General features: G+C 39.1%; 1 protein-coding gene across 2 annotated transcripts in view; it reads left to right on the top strand.

Annotated features, from left to right (window-relative positions):
* ppp2r3a (protein phosphatase 2, regulatory subunit B'', alpha) overlaps positions 1–15,890 on the top strand; it is a 34,819-nt gene extending 18,929 nt beyond the window's left edge. Inside the window, exons 1-13 of one of the 2 annotated variants that reach the window (XM_081374413.1) lie at positions 5,991–6,579; positions 7,953–8,219; positions 8,721–8,824; positions 8,908–9,010; positions 9,516–9,590; positions 11,596–11,682; positions 11,792–11,948; positions 12,185–12,233; positions 12,331–12,420; positions 13,326–13,501; positions 14,848–14,966; positions 15,071–15,177; positions 15,290–15,890. In XM_081374413.1, the coding sequence (XP_081230539.1) occupies positions 6,448–6,579; positions 7,953–8,219; positions 8,721–8,824; positions 8,908–9,010; positions 9,516–9,590; positions 11,596–11,682; positions 11,792–11,948; positions 12,185–12,233; positions 12,331–12,420; positions 13,326–13,501; positions 14,848–14,966; positions 15,071–15,177; positions 15,290–15,386 (1,563 nt within the window). In that variant the 5' untranslated portion in view covers positions 5,991–6,447 and the 3' untranslated portion in view covers positions 15,387–15,890. Of the gene's footprint in view, positions 1–5,990; positions 6,580–7,952; positions 8,220–8,720; positions 8,825–8,907; positions 9,011–9,515; positions 9,591–11,595; positions 11,683–11,791; positions 11,949–12,184; positions 12,234–12,330; positions 12,421–13,325; positions 13,502–14,847; positions 14,967–15,070; positions 15,178–15,289 lie in introns of those variants that run through there. The other variant, XM_081374412.1, reaches the window with a different exon arrangement.
* Positions 15,891–16,738: the final 848 nt, after the last annotated feature.

The following is a 16,738-nucleotide window of genomic DNA, read 5'->3' as shown; positions in this document are numbered from 1 at the left end:
CAGCGTCGGCCAATAGTGAGCCTTCGTTCTGACATACAACCCAGAAGCGCTGCGCTGTTACACTACGTGAACTCACTCTGAGGCCCACACAGAAGAAAATGAGTAGTTGAATAAAGTTGTTATTTTAGTTTTTTCTGCGAACAAAAATATTCTTGTCACTTGGTAAACTTAAGGTTGAGCCACTGTAGTCACTTGGACTATTTTAACGATGTCTTTACTAACATTTCTGGGATGGCAGATATCAATTACCTAGCAGCCTATGGAGGAGTGAGACAGCTCTCAGATTTCATAAAGAATATCTTAATTTGTGTTCCGAAGATGAACGAAAGTCTTACGGGGTTGGAACAACATGAGGGTGAGTAATTACTGACAGAATTTTCAGTTTTGGGTGAACTAACCCTTTAACACTGCATTTTGATTTCACAGTGACTTTAAAGATAACATGCTGGTTATTTATTTTTCTATCTATCCATCTATTGATTTATCTGTCAGTCTCTATCCATCTCTCCATCTCTGAAATGCAGGCACATTTGTCCTGTCCTCTTCTTACTGTTGTCTCGTCTCCTCACTTTCAAGAAGGATCTAATATAACTGTGCGCCTCCTTGGTGCCCCATCCTCCTCCAGTCTCAGAGTTCTGTGCTGCACTTGCTGTGCCATAAATCAAAGCACTAAGCATAGCTTTGAAAGCTGAAATTAATCTCTGAATAATTGCTTTCAAGCAGCTATGCAGTTTTTCTAAGCATTTGGAGTGAAGAGCACCTTCTGATTGCACCGAGGTACCCATCACTGTCACACAGCCAATACCAAACGCACATTGTGACGTTATAATGTTAGTGGGGTGCAGGGGTAGAGGGGTGTACTGCGCTTCAGCTGGCAATGGCATCCCAACACTGCGCAACTGAGACCTGCTGAAAATTGATGGAATGAAAACATTATTATTCCCACAAATGCAACAAATTTAGCTGGATTCTCCGGTAATTCGACTAAATGTGCCTCCAATAAGACCAATACACCATGAGTATTTCCAAATCCTAGAAAGCCAGTGCACTTGTAGTGGAAATCTATCTTCTAAAGGTTAAGAAGATCATTTTGATAGGTCATGGCTGTGGACGGGTGACACCCCTACATCACTCCGATACCTATGGAATCCCACAGAACTGATTTGCTGTTAATTAAAGACTCAGCGTGGTGCTGGAGTGTCTGGGATGATGGGAAGGAGACAGGTGTGATGAGTCCGGCTCCTGTCAGTGCAAGAACATACTCAGCACCTGCAGAGCCATCGAGAGGCCCGGGCACTGTTACAGCACGTCCTAGAACAAGCTGGCTGGCATAAGCAGGCAGACAGGTGTGACTCTGAAGTTGAAGCAGAGGGCCCTAGAAGTATTAACTCCTTGCTCATAGGATTTCCCAGCATTGCACAGCTCTGCCTGTCTCAGCGAATCCACTCATATGCTAGCACTGACAAGCCCATCTCTCCTTTAGCACCCAGAAACTGTTTCATAATCCAAATATAGGCCATGACTATTTACCTGTGGTAAATATTTACCTGCTATATGCTGTTATATTTTGTTTATATTAAAAATATTATTTTATAATTTACTTATATTGTTTATATTTAAGTAAATTATGCTTATTTAAATTATTATAATTGCAGCCTTATTACCTGTAGTCTGGGAAAGACCAACTAAACTAAAGTTGAATGTTCCTCACTCCAGCTGAAATATTCTAGCTGTTCTGATGGTATGATAGTATTAATTCTCAGCTACAGTTGCATGCACAAGGCTTGAAGTCAAAGAGACTGCAATATAATAATTAGTTATGCCAACAGTGGAAGGGGAAACACACTTAAGGTCTTTAGAATGTAACCCTGGATCCAGAGCGAGTGCCGCTGGTTCCACAGGCACCCACTAGGCAAGGTGACACTCTTGTATTTATATTGTTCTGCAACTGAGGACAGGAAAGTCCTGGCCTGCCCTAGTGTTTCTAGGAATTCTGCCATAATTTGTCAGGCATCGTAACTTGTAATCAAGAAATGTAATCAAATAAATTACACAAACCCATAAGATTGCTAATACAATGTGTGCTTGATCCTCATGTTGCAAGTCACATCGTAAGTTTGGCCTGTTATGTTGATCATCTGCTGGAACACTTCTGTGGTCATTTATGACACTTCTTGGTGACACTTTATTTTACAGTGTCCTAGTTACATAAGTTACATGTACTTACCATAGTAAAACAGTACATTATGCATAATTACATGCAACTACCCTCAACAAAATCCTAATCCTACCCTAACCCTGCAGTAAGTACATGTTGTTAATTAATATTACTCAGAACTTAAATATATTACACTGTAACAATGACACCTTAAAATAGTGTTACCCAATTTTGATCTCGCATTTAGAATTTTATCATATAATAATAAATGCATTAATCTAAGAATAAAACGTTTATTATTAGCGTTAAAGGGATAGTTCACTTTGAAATTAATTTTTGATATGTTTTAGCTTACCTCAAGGGCATCCAAGATGTAGGTGTCTTTGTTTCCGCAGTAGTTTCAATTTTGATATTTTTAGGTCAAACCGTTCTTGTCTGTCAGTCATATAATGCAGGTCGATGGTCACTGTCTCAAAACACAAGCACAGAGTCCAAATTAAAACAATTCCCCATCGTCCAAATGAAACAATTCCCCATCATAAGTACACATTGATGGCCTAAGACACGAAACGAGCGGTTTGTGTGAGAAAACGAACAGTATTTATATTGTTGTTATCTCTTGAAAACAGCACACGTCCAAATGATCTGACGGCGCGGGCGGGTATAGATATATACATAGATTTCGCCTTGGCTACTGCAGTTCATTGGTACCACGGGCGGGTATAGATGTATACGCTAGATGTCGCCTTCGCTACTGCAGTTCATTGGAACGAAACCGTAGCCAAGGCGACATCTATGTATATATCTATACCCGCCCGCGCCGTCAGATCATTTGGACGTGGACATTGGACGCCATCAATGTGTACTTATGATGGGGAATTGTTTCATTTGGACGATGGGGAATTGTTTTAATTTGGACTCTGTGCTTGTGTTTTGAGACAGTGACCATCGACCTGCATTATATGACTGACAGACAAGAACGGTTTGACCTAAAAATATCAAAATTGAAACTACTGCGGAAACAAAGACACCTACATCTTGGATGCCCTTGAGGTAAGCTAAAACATATCAAAAATTAATTTCAAAGTGAACTATCCCTTTAAAGGTCAGTTCCGTAAATAATTGAATGGTTGGATACCATACTGTACGTTAGCTTGGTGTGAGGAACCAAAAAGTTTATCAAATACTTTCTGGTTTGCTTTCATTTTAACAAAAAAGTAAATTTACCTCAAATGTTAGAAATCGCAAAAATTGGATGGTACAAGACCCGCGTATGAATGCGATCACTTTAAAACAAACTTTTTGCTTTGACTGAAGAGATATTACAGTGCACTCAGTCACCAGCAAGCTGAACATAATGAAGCATGAGCACACAAAGAGCACACCAGTTTATGTAATTCAGCTACAATAGAGTTAAAAGAAGTGAGATCAAAGATAAAAAAACAGAAATTAAATATAAAAGGATAATAAGAATGAAGAACAGAAAAAAAATTGCTAATCACAGAACAAACATGCAACAAAATCAAGAGGTAATAATGATAATAGATATTTGATCCAGAGAACATTGTTTTGTAATATTATAATAATGGTGAGACTGGAAAATGACTCCTGCGGGATTTGGGTCGTCCGCACAAAAGCACCATCATGCAACGTGTTGGCACACGTGAACCGTCCATCAGGCCTTGTCCCTGCCTGAACTTCACTTAAAAAAAGAAATAGAGGACTAGAATTTCTAGCTCCAGCCCTGTCCGTAGTGTAGCCATAGCGCACATGTTCACATGCACCTTAATAGTGGTTAAGTGCTCATAGTGCTCCCGTGGGGATGCAGGTTCTGTGTCATTTTGCCGTAGTAGATCCCTAGTGTGCTAGAATACAGTGTGAGTCAGAAGCATGCTAACTATAATCTGGTTCTGAGGTTACTTGTTTCATGGAAGATAACTTCATTAATGTTCTATTTACAGCAGGTTTGTTTTTCGGACTAAGAATTGGCCAACACAAGAATAAGTATTTAATTACATGCACTTGTAACTGTGCATGCATCTCTTCTCTTCCTCCATTGGCTAATGGTGTTAGCAGCAGGCAGGCCTCTTTATGTCTCTCTGCCCACAGAGGAATCTTGATGCGTTTGATATTCTCCTAACAGCTGCCGGAGACAGAACGGGGAATGCTGGGATTGCTATGTACAAGTGAAAATGTCAGGAGGCCTCCTGTACTGAGGGTGTTATTTATAAGGCTTAAAGGAAAGCGGAGAAGATCTGCTGGGTGTTAGAGCTTAGTTACGCAAAGAAATCAGCTCCATTACCTTTGCTTTTTTTTCTTCTTAAAAAGTTGGTTGGTTTATTTGTGCAGATAAAATGTAAACATGGCACTGATTAACACAGCTGTCAGTCAATAGAACCCACACACCACCATGTGTACATTTCTGGAAAGATAGCTGTTGGATAATTTATAAACACAGACACTAGGTGTCACTATACTTATTTAGTTCTCTGTTTTGTTGTTCACACAGGTATTGGGGATGGTAGACTAGAAGTTAAAATGTTTACACAAACATGGACTTGATCCCAGGCAATGTTGGAAATAATGAGTGTGATATTGTTTCTCATGATCATTGTCCTTAAAGTAGACATTTGTTTATTGTGGATATTATTAATAATAACATTAATTAAAATAATAAATAGTACATCATATTTTAAATTAATAATAATAATAAATATTAAATATTTTTTCCTGGGTCAAGAAAATGCTCTTGTAACAAAGGATCAGTGTCTAGGATTGACTTCTGGTATCCTCTCTACTCATAAAGCTATGATGTAATCCTAGTTTTGTTAAATCTACTCCTGTGGAAGTTTGAGCTAATGAACCTTTTGCTATGACAACTCTGTGACCAGCTTCAAAGAATGGAACAGTCTAGGGTTGGGTCAAATTGTCAATGGGTAACTGTATGAAGAATTGGACCCAGGTCAGTCTATGGAAACCAGGGCATCAGCAAACTTCCAAGGGGGCCTAAAGATGATTTATATAAGAAATATCTAGATTTTTTGCTGTTGTTGTTGTTGTTGTTGTTGTTGTTGTTGTTGTTTTTTTAGCTTTTGATTGTTTTGATTCACCTCCTCGACGTGTGTGTGTGTGTGTGTGTGTGTGTGTGTGTGTGTGTGTGTGTGTGTGTGTGTGTGTGGAAAAATAAAAACCTCTCTATGAGTTAGTTAGTGTGATTTTTAGACCTGGATATATACATTTAAATATACATTTTTCTAGCTATGCAAAGCTCTGGAAAGTCTTGTCAGGTAGAAATTGAGTCAAAAGAATATTTTTAAAAATCCCTATTGTTTCTCCTTATCCAGTAAATCACGAACAGCTGGAAAAGTCATGGGGCCTTCGACTGTTCTTGTAGTGCACCAGTTGGGTTATGTCTGCCTTGAGTATCAAGTTCAGTATCAAGTTGAGTATCGGTTAGTTTGAAACTTTTTAGAGCAGAGAGGAAGCTTTGTGCACTCCAGACATCAGTGTTGTTATGCTCTGGGTGCAGTGCCCTAAAACGCTGCCCTATTACTCCACTCCCGAAGTGCACCCCATGAACTCTCGGGAGCCATTTATCACAGGGGCCTGGCCCTCCAAGCAATCTCCCCTCTCTCTCTGCCTTCCTCTGCACATAAACAAAGTCTTGGTCGAGCAATTTGAACTTCATCAGTGCTCTGGCTAACTTTAGCCTTTCTGTTTGGGGGTGGGAGGGGGCTTCCATTCCCATAATACAACTTGCTCACCCCTACGGACATTTGACACAGCTGATCCCCCTCCCCTTCATATCGGTGCGTTCAGCCCCCTGCTCATCAGGACAGAACAGGCTAAGAGAGAGAGAGGGGACTGGTCCGGGGGGCAGAACCCAGAGCGGCTCATGTTTCGCAGGGCTGGGAACCCGTTGGCTATGGACTTGAGTTGAGATTTTGTGTTTTGTAGTTTCGAAAGGCAATCAGGAGGCTGGCGGCCTGGCCTCTTTGGTACAATGCTCCTGGATTCCAGCTGTTACAGTAGCAGGCACGATTCTAGGAATTGTTCCGTGCGCCAAGACACATCCACCTTACATCCCTGGACAAAGCCTGGCAAATGAGAGTTTTGAAGTGAGTGGAACAAGAGCATACGAGTGACACTGGCTAGAACGGAGCTCTCTGCAAGTTCCTAAACGGAAGCTGATCCTCCTGAGGACCTACTGTTGGAGTAGCTTGTCCAATTTCCTTATTTGGAGGATTTTTCCTCATTTCTCACTTTTTGAATCTTTTGACATTGCCAATATGATGATCAAGGAGGCCTCGTTAAGGGAGGATCCCGACTTGCGGGGCGAACTGGCCTTTTTGGCCCGAGGCTGTGACTTTGTCCTTCCGTCACGGTTCAAGAAAAGGCTCAAGTCTTTCCAGCAAGCCCAGGTCAGTAGCCAACCTCTGTAGTTCAGTAAAGAATGCCATAGCTAACTCTCACATGCCAGACAAGACAAACTATTCACAGGCAGATACCAACGTGTTTATTAATAGGATAGTGTAAGGGGGTGAGGCAGGACAGGAATACAGTGTCCAAGTGTTGCGTACAGGAGCTTCGAGGAGGGGGGAGGGAGTGGATGGTACAGGCCGGGTTTGAGCCACAGCTGTTCTCTTCAATACGTCCATTTGGTCCTGTCCTGCTTGCAGTAGATTTCTTCAAAATTCGCACTTCAACAGCTCTTTTTCTGTTTGATTAACAGTAAGACTGTGCCGTTTAGAAATAAGCGACCTGAGGTGCACGCTATGACTCTAGGGTTTTACCCGAAGACCAGAATAAGAACAGTATGTCAAGACTATGTATAGAATGTGTTGGACATTTCCACAGCTTGTTATTAGAAGTTTAACCTTGGTGCCACAATGTCCTGTCTGAAAAGAATGAAGTAAACTGACATCAGCTGCTAGTGTCGGGCCTGTGAATTAGACTGTAAGCATGCAGTGTTTTGGAGCACAATGCAACATGTCCCAATCATTTATCCAATCCACAAAGAGTTGAGCCCAAATCACTCTACTTCACCATTATATCAATGAGAAAAAAATGCAGGTGGAAATAAAAGTAAACAAACCCCCTTGAAATGAAGTATTTGGCTTGTTTTGGTGAGGGCGAGAAGATTAGGTGGAAAATATCTGTCTTATTTTTTGCGGAGGAGTTCCTGTCATCACATCGGCAGGAAAGTTGAAGAGGCGAAGTTGATTGATCAACGTGAATATGCAGAACGAGAGCCAACATCCTCGCACAGCAAGTACCGGGAGAAAAGTTTTCATAAAGATCGCTAGCGATTAAGTAGGCATCTTTAATGTCACAGACTACTTTAAAAGCATTGTTTACTTGTTAATTTGATACCGCATATTACTCTAAATACTTCTGTAGAGATTGGACATGATGCTGAAGTAAATGTTTATGAGAAGATGTGCACTAAATATACAAAATATGTGCTGCCTTGATGTCTTCTCATTGGTTGAAGTCATTCCTGAAATTTTCTTTGTATTACTTGTACATATTGTCACCCAATGGCGAACATGGTATATTTATATTAAACAACCACTGTTAACACCATTTTTTCATATCTACTGTTTGCTTCATGCACATCTTCAGCTGAACTTTTTTAGCTTGGCTTCTTCGATCTGTTGTGGAATGACATTCATATTCAGCTGAATTTCTTTGAGATCTTGTAAAGCAAATGTAGAACTTGGCCTAAACGGTTGTCACACTCATGGAGATCCTTATTCTTTCTCTTATTGTTTCTCTCTTTGTGTCTCAATAGATTCAGCCTGAGAAGAAACCTGGAACACCTCCTCCAGCTCTTGCACCTGCACCCTCCTCGCCAACCCCACGGTCACCCAGTCCTCCGCCAGCCAAAGTGGTGGCCACACCCCCACCCTCCTCCATAAACATTCCACGCTTCTACTTCCCCAAAGGCCTTCCAAACTGTGCAGCCAACTATGACGAGGCCATTGCCAAAATTGAGGCAGCCTTCACAGAGTTTGAGGAGGAGAAAGCTGACATTTATGAAATGGGGAAGATAGCAAAGGTGCATTATGAAATGAGAACTGTTTTGCCTGAAATGAGATTCATAGTCTGAACCATTCTCAATAGCCTTAGATTGACAGCTTTGAACATGCAAGCTGACACTTGTTTTTCGAAGTCTTTGCCAGCAGATCTGCTTGCCAAATTGTATTGCCACAGCATTACAATGGATGCCATCTCCAAATTTTCTCACATTTTGAATAATATTTAAACATTAGCATATAATTAAGAAATATTAACAGAATAATCCATCCTGACATTTACACTATGAGAATCAGATATTTGGACCCTTAAAGAGGATCAATCTTATAATTTACATAAATTATTTTTTGTTTTTTCATAAACATTTAAGTAATATTGAGATTTAATAAAAATGTGTTATCGGCTTTTATTTCTTTCTTTGGCAGTACATGATTATAATTATATATTAATTAATATTATAATTTAATGTCAATGCCATTTAAAATGCAACGAAAACAGAAAATTCACCAATTGCATTTCATAGGCATGCGGATGTCCCCTCTATTGGAAATCACCAATGTTCATTTGCGCTGGTGGAGAGAGAACAGGTTTTGTTTCTGTTCACTCATTCATTGCAACATTTAGAAAGTAAGTGTCAGCACACACATCACATCTTTATACATCTTGTGTGGCATTGGATTGAGACTTTCTACCTTTATTCTTCTTTACAGGTTATTGCACAGCTGCTATGATGATGCATCCAAGTTTGTTTACTTGCTGGCCAAACCAGGCTGCAATTACCTGGAACAAGAAGATTTCATCCCTCTATTACAGGTTGGAACATTGCTCTTGTGATTCATTGTTTTTTTTTTACAGTGCATATAGCTGTGAAAAATAAACCATAATAAACCTTTTGGAACCACCTGTATTTCTGCATCAGTAATTGCTAAAAGTAGATATGAACATATGATAATATATGATAATAGGTAAATGTAAAATAAAAAAAATATGCGAACAATAGAGGATCTAAATGGTGCACAATTTGTTTTGTTTTGTTAAAATTATGAAAAAACAAAATGATTTGTTTTCCTGCTTTATATTATGTTATATTATATTATATTTATTATATTATATTATATTATATTATATTATAATCTTTCCAAACTGACTGTCTCGTGTTGGATATTAGAGGCTATATTTTTATTATAGTTTGTAATAGTTGTTTTATTTATTTTTGTGTTATAAATAATGTTACATTTAATAAATTCATTACATAGGCAGTCTAAAGGAGCTTTGTAGACTTAAACTCAATCTTGTTTTTGTTTTGTTTTTTGATTAGGACATTGTGGACACTCATCCAGGCCTGACATTTTTGAAAGATGCTCCTGAATTCCATTCCCGGTACATCACAACAGTAAGCATCTTTATGAAGGGCTCAATCACACAGACAGAAGTTTCTCATGGGGATAAGATTACAGGAATGGTGATTTTTCTTGTCTTTGGAACATGCTGCTAAATTCTTTTCTTTTTTTTTAAACATCGTTTCACAACTTTTTGAGTGTCAGCGTCTGTCAACTGAGTTTGAAAGCCTTGTTAGCTTATTTAGGTGTTTACAGTAAATCAGATCCAGCTATCTGAGCTGGTGAAGCGTCGAAACAGTGAAACCTGGAGTGCGCCTGTCTGTCTATCTTTCTGTCTGTGGGACAGCTGCAACACGTGCTGCGAAGGGAGATGGAGGGGGTGGGAAGGGCAATGGCGTCAAAGTGGCCTGACATCACGGAAACACGGATGCCACCAAAGGTCTTGCACAACCCCATATTTAGACACTTCCTTACACTGGTGCACTGGCTGACACACCCCGGTACCAATTTCTCCTATGAGGACTGATCTACCATGAAATGTTAATCCACACTGATGTCACTGTTTCTCTTGGAGCCTGAAGCATGGGGCCTTTGTCACCACAGGGCTAGATATAACCCAGTATGTCTCCATACGACCAGTCGCTAGACATCTGTACCTACAGGCAGAAAGAACTTCGTGATGGAATGTTCAGTAATATTTAATACAAATTGAAAATTCTGTCATCATTTACTCCAAACCTGTATGACTTGAGATTTCAGAGCTGTGATGGATGGAAGGTGTAGAATCCAACAGTTGGATAAGCTTAATTAAGATGTCCCATTTCTTTCTGGTTTCAATGTGCACTTGGGCTGTTATTTTTAGAGTATCAGATTTCCACTACACGATTATCGTGGCCAAAATAGTTACATTACTGATATTATTGCGATAGCTATTGAAATTGTGAATAAATAAATAATGCTATCAGTCTTTCATATGTCGTGTCTCGCTATTGTCTGTCATCTCCGACAGTTTTGTGGAACAGTAGTAGCTACAACCTGCGTCATCATCGTCATCTTTTTCTGTTTTATGATGAGTGCTAAACCAGCGTTAAGCTGCAATACCGCCACTTACTATGTTGGAGTGTCAACCTAAATTATTTAGGTTATCATTTTTGTGTTTTTTTATATATTTTTTTTATTTAAGAACACTGTTATCATCAACACAAGCGACACCCCTGATAAACACATTTGCTCTGCAAAATATCACTTCTTATCAAATGTGGCATCACTGAAATCCAGAGTATCATTTCTCAGTTGGGCTTTGACTTGAGGCCATTATGTAGAGAGAATATGGGTTCTGGAACTTGTTTAAACATTTTGGGCCAGATTTACTAAACAGGGCAAATTAGCGTGAGAGCGCATTTCCAAAAAAGCGCAGATGGGAGTGGAAAGTTCTGTGTGTGATCTATGACGACGCGCACATTAAAGAACACAGACACAGCCGGATCATTTCCATAATGACCAACGCAATCTACCAAGAGCAACGCAAATTAGCGTCTGGTTTAAAACATGCTTTTTTGGGGCTTTAAATAATAGCACCAGTACCAGTAAATTGACTAGCACAAATCTTTGGAAATCACCTTGCGTGATTAATTTAAATACTCTCCTCTCATAAAGTTTGCATCTGAAAGAGAAATTTCTAGAACTGCATATTCAATAAGGTCAGCTGCAAAAATAACCCTGTCCACGCCTCTTCAGCGCTAATTTTTCACTGCATGTCTTTAGAAAATCCTGACAATAGTTTTTTGATGCCAGAAGAGTTAGTAAATCTGGCCCCTAGGCTTTATGTATTTGGGTTTCATGATTATTATGATGTAGAACATGTAGAGAACATCTTAAAGTAACCGCTTCAAAGACTCTTTTTGGATTATGTCCAAAGTAGTAAATTCTTTTATTATCGATTGTTCCTAGATGGAGTGTTTTGGAGATTAAGCAAGCACTTTAGTCTAGGTCTTTTAAACTTTTCTTTAGAACTTTTTGACATCCTTAACTCCATGATGTCCTTTCTCTACTCTTCAGGTGATTCAGAGAATATTTTATACGGTTAATCGCTCCTGGACAGGCAAGATCAACATGACAGAGCTCAGAAGAAGCAACTTCCTCCAGGTAAACACTATTAAATGCCATCATAACTCTAGGCCTTCAATGTGTTGAATTCAATTTTCCAAACTTGAAGGGACTTTTTCATCATAAGCTACTCTTGCTGTCTCACTAGACTCTCGCCCTGCTGGAAGAAGAGGACGACATCAATCAAATTACAGATTATTTCTCTTATGAGCACTTCTATGTCATTTACTGTAAATTCTGGGAGCTGGACACTGACCATGACCTCTTCATTGACCCCAAGGACCTGGCCAGGTACAATGACCATGGTAAGTACACAGTGAACCTGTTTTTGCTCTAAAAGAGGTGCCTTTGTTAGCTTTTATCACTATTTAAAAGGAGAATTTACCCAAAAATGAAAGTTCTGTTATCATTTACTAATTTCTGGGTAAACTATCCCTTACATGAACTTGTGAGTCTCATTGAGATTCCAAACAGAGTTGTGGACTGTGTGGTACTGAGAAATGGCTTTTGATGTGTCTCTACTCTGTTCTTCTTCGCAAAGCTTCATCAAGCAGAATCATTGAGAGGCTGTTTTCAGGATCTGTTACAAGGTAGGACCTGCTGGGAAGAAATAAAGTAGTATCTGAGATTTACTTGGGTGGCATACATGTACTGTAGCTTATGATACAAGTTTGTTCTTTCGTCTAGGGGAAACTCAGTGCAGAGAGAAGGAAGAATGAGCTACGCTGAGTTTGTTTGGTTCCTCATTTCAGAAGAGGACAAAAAGAACCCCACGAGGTAACGACAGATGAGATATCACAAATATAATTGCAAATTCTAGATCAGTTTTGAGAACACGTGTTATAGTTTTTGTTTTTTTAAATAAATCTGAAATAAAAAATACATTTTAAATAAAAAACTTGGGGTGCGGTGACATTTACTGTTGCTTAGCGAACTTTTGCCGATGAAATCCAGTAATTTTAAAAGAAATCGGCTTGATCGGGAGTTTCACGTGAGGGCGATCAAGTTCCCCAGGTAGATTTCACTCATGAATTCGCCATGGTGACCTTAGAAAAAGCTGTTTGGTTCGAAAGGGACTTCTGTGTGAGCTGTGCTTTATACATCACTACTGGACAGTGGAGGACAAATTTCACTGAAATATCACTAATGTGACCAAACCTTTAAACATAAACAACAAAAATTAGAAATGTTGCCTTGGCAACTAGCTGAAATAAGTAAATTTGAGTTGAAGTTCTAAAATTATTAAACTGAAATAAAAATAAATTAAAAGTATAAATAAACATAAAAAATAAAACCAACTCATAAAAATGATTAAAGAACATTACAAAATTGCTGAACATATAAAAATAAAAGCTAATTCAAAATATTAATAAATATGCTAATATTATGTAAATAATACTTATACTTTTGTTTTTAAAAAGGTGTTATGATTGATTGATAAATTAACTAGGCCCATATAAATTAAGCATCCAGTCTATCTTTTCTGGAACATAAATAGAGATTGATGGCCTAAAAGGGATTTAGTCATTGAAGCCTAAGTTATGGCAAAATATCAAACAAATATGCATTTTTAAAAGAAGGGTAGTACAAACACTGTTTGAAGTGTAAAAATGCCTAAAAGTGTCCAAATACTTTTTGGGGCCTACTAAAATAACGATAACTCTCTCTCTCTCTCTGTTCAGTATAGAGTACTGGTTCCGCTGTATGGATATGGATGGAGATGGTGTTCTGTCCATGTTTGAACTGGAGTTTTTCTATGAGGAGCAGTGTGAACGCATGGAGGGGATGGGCATTGAACCACTGCCCTTCCAGGATCTCCTGTGCCAGATGCTGGACTTAGTCAAACCAGAATGCCCAGGTAACAAACCCATTCTGATCCTCTCAAACTCATAGCTCCATCTCACCCATATTATATTCAGTCAAAACAGGAAGAACATGAGGCTAACTCTAAAGTAGAAATAACACACATAGGGCCCTATCTTGCACCCAGCGCAATTGACTTTGTACACCGACGCATGTATCATTCCTATTTTGCACCCGCGCAAAGCGGACTTTTCCCTCCACAGATGCACATCGGTTAACTAAGAAATACACTTGCACTCCCCAGAGCGGTTCAGCGCAAAGAGGAGGCGTGTTCCGGCGCAAACGTTCCCTCATGCTATTTTGCAGGTTTAGAAAACAATTGCGCCACTAACCAGGAAAAAATAGTTTAAAGTCAGTGGCGCGTTGCGCATGTTATTCATATGCTATTTTAAGGGCGCATGCTTGGCCATAATCAATGTAGCGTGTGCACAACGCGCATACACTTTGATTCTCTCATCTACACAGAAGCAGCAGTTTTCATTTTTGCAAATCATACATTATTACGATAGATAGATAGATAGATAGATAGATAGATAGATAGATAGATAGATAGATAGATAGATAGATAGATAGATAGATAGATAGACAGACAATTTATTATAAAAGCATACATCTAGCTTACACATTTACCCAAATTATCATACGCCTGTTTAACCGAAGTTAATTTGGGTGGGTTTCTCCATTTGAATGTAACTTCTCTCTTTTACGGCCCTGACGAGAGCGTTGCTCTCCTTGGCTGTGAACCGCTCCTGGCGCGCGCCTGGCAAATCCACCGCTACAATAGCAATCCGCTATGGAAAAAGCGTGTCTGCTCTTAAAGGGAATGTGAGATGACGCTCTGATTGGTTTATTTCACGTTACGCCCAAACCACACCTATGAATAATGAAGCTACTTCAGACCAACCCATTTTAGATTTGCGCCGGGCGCAAGAGTCATTTATCCCGCTGGGAAAATAGCAACAGCGCCAAGACCCGCCCACAAAGTTACTTGCGCTTTGCGCTTGACACTTGCGTTTTAGATCGTTAAAATAGGGCCCATAGTCTTAGTGTGTAGTATACATGCTTTAATCCCTTGTTCTGATCTCATTCCTTTCTCTTTCTCACTAAATTTCCTGTCATTCTAGAGTTTCATGTCAGTTAACTTAAAAGCCCATAAATGACAATAAAAAGCTCCACCATGCATTTACTGAAAGTAGCTTTAAATAAAAGTGTCTGCCAAATGTAAAAATGTCAATGTAAGATACTGATAAATTGTATCCCTTGAATGCACAGGAATTTGCCTTTCCATTGAATAAATGTACAGTGTATGTAATGTAAACAATTGATGATGTCTCTTGGCAGGTAAAATCACTCTTCGAGATTTGAAGCGCTGCAGGATGGCACATATATTCTACGACACATTCTTCAATCTGGAGAAGTACCTGGACCATGAGCAGAGAGATCCCTTTGCAGTGCAGAAGGTAAGAGTTTAATGGGTTGCATTTATGTCCAGATCCACTGTGCTGGATGTTATATATGTTAGTACTCTGAGCATTCTGTAACTGCAAGTGTGTGTGTGTATCAGGATTTGGATAGTGATGGTCCAGAGCCCTCAGACTGGGACAAGTATGCTTCCGAAGAGTATGAGATTCTTGTGGCAGAGGAGACGGCCAATGAACAGCTACGAGAGGGGTGAGTCAATGCGTTCATTACATTGCATAGAGATGAGATACCAACTAAATGTGGTTGAACTTCATATAGCAGAGGAGTATGAACCTTAACTGTTGCATGCCTGCTTTTGCAGATCTTTCGACGACGATTACGAGTCCGATGAGCTCACGGTCTCCTCAGACATTGGAAGTAAAATGGATAAGCTGGTCATATCTGATTTATCGGCATAAGTTGCCGTTTTTGTCTACACACCATGACGTTGAATGGAGAACCACCACGCCATATTTTCCCTGACGTGTCAAAAAGGGAAAAATGTTTTTCTACATTTCATTAAGGACATTTGTGTGTGTGTGTGCATGTGTGCAATAGAACCACATCTAAAACCAAAAGGCTTCAGACACCCACAAAAAGGCTTTATGTGCAATATGTCTTAACATGTAAATGTAAACTCAATGTTTTTCACTCTCATACTGATAATTACATCCACTCCCAAACTAAACTGCCGGCTGGTTCCATCCACCCTTCACAAAGACTTTGATGTGAAAAAAGGACTTTTTAGTAACTTAAGAATGAGTTTAGAATGTGTTTTAATGTGAGTGAAACTATATGTAATGCTGCCATATATTTTTGCAGGGTGGGGAGGAAAATACTAGAGAGACTTTATACTTGTGTGGCCCGTAATTCACGGACACTAGTCCTCTCAGATTAAACCAGACATTTAAGTCATGAGATCAGCACATATCTTGTGCTATGCTGTGTTGCACATTATGTTGAAGGGACGTGGCAACGGTGCAAACGTGTTGCTCCCAGTGGTCACTGATGGTATTGCATGTTGTTGCTTAAAGAAAAGACTTTTTAAGTGTTTGAACTTAATTACAGACATAAAACCTCCTTTTACATATTTCCAGATGAACTGACCAGGACAATCTTAAGACTTGAAAGTGCTTTTTGGAAATGTCCTTTCTCAGCTATATGATGTTGTTATCTGAGGTTGAAATGGTCACATCTTTTTCAAGAAATGTAAACGTGAAATATATAAACTATATATATATATATATATATATATATATATATATATATATATATATATATATATACATTCATCATACTTTTCATCCTCAGTGTACAGAGACATTTGTCCTATAGCATTTTGTGTATGTATTTAATTTCACCTGTAATCATGTAAAGAGAACTGTAATATACTATTTATTTGGCGTGGACATTAACTCACAGTCCCTTTGACCCCTGACCCCTTGGTTGACCACTCAATCAAGTCACCAAAATTCAGTGCTATTAACTAGAGTTTCCACATTTAAAGTCAATCATATAATGTGCAATGAATTGGAATTTCAAAAATAACCATCTCATAGTGGTCTGCCATTGGTCGGTCAAACAGGTAGTCCCGCCCCGAACGCACGCCATTGGGTTGAAAGCGCCACAGAGCCACAATGTTTACAGGGAAATCAACCTACGCTTGCTTATAGTTCTCTGCACATTAAATTGGAGGGATTGGAGAAATTATTTTATTATCCAAAATGTCAGACTTCAGCTTTACTGATAGAATGTCTCTTAGTGCTGGCCA

The sequence above is a fragment of the Scardinius erythrophthalmus genome (genome assembly GCF_964197995.2).
Source record: "Scardinius erythrophthalmus genome assembly, chromosome: 9".
Taxonomy (NCBI): Eukaryota; Metazoa; Chordata; class Actinopteri; order Cypriniformes; family Leuciscidae; genus Scardinius; species Scardinius erythrophthalmus.
The sequence above is the reverse complement of the archived record's forward strand: the minus strand, read 5'-3'. Positions and strand labels throughout refer to the sequence as shown.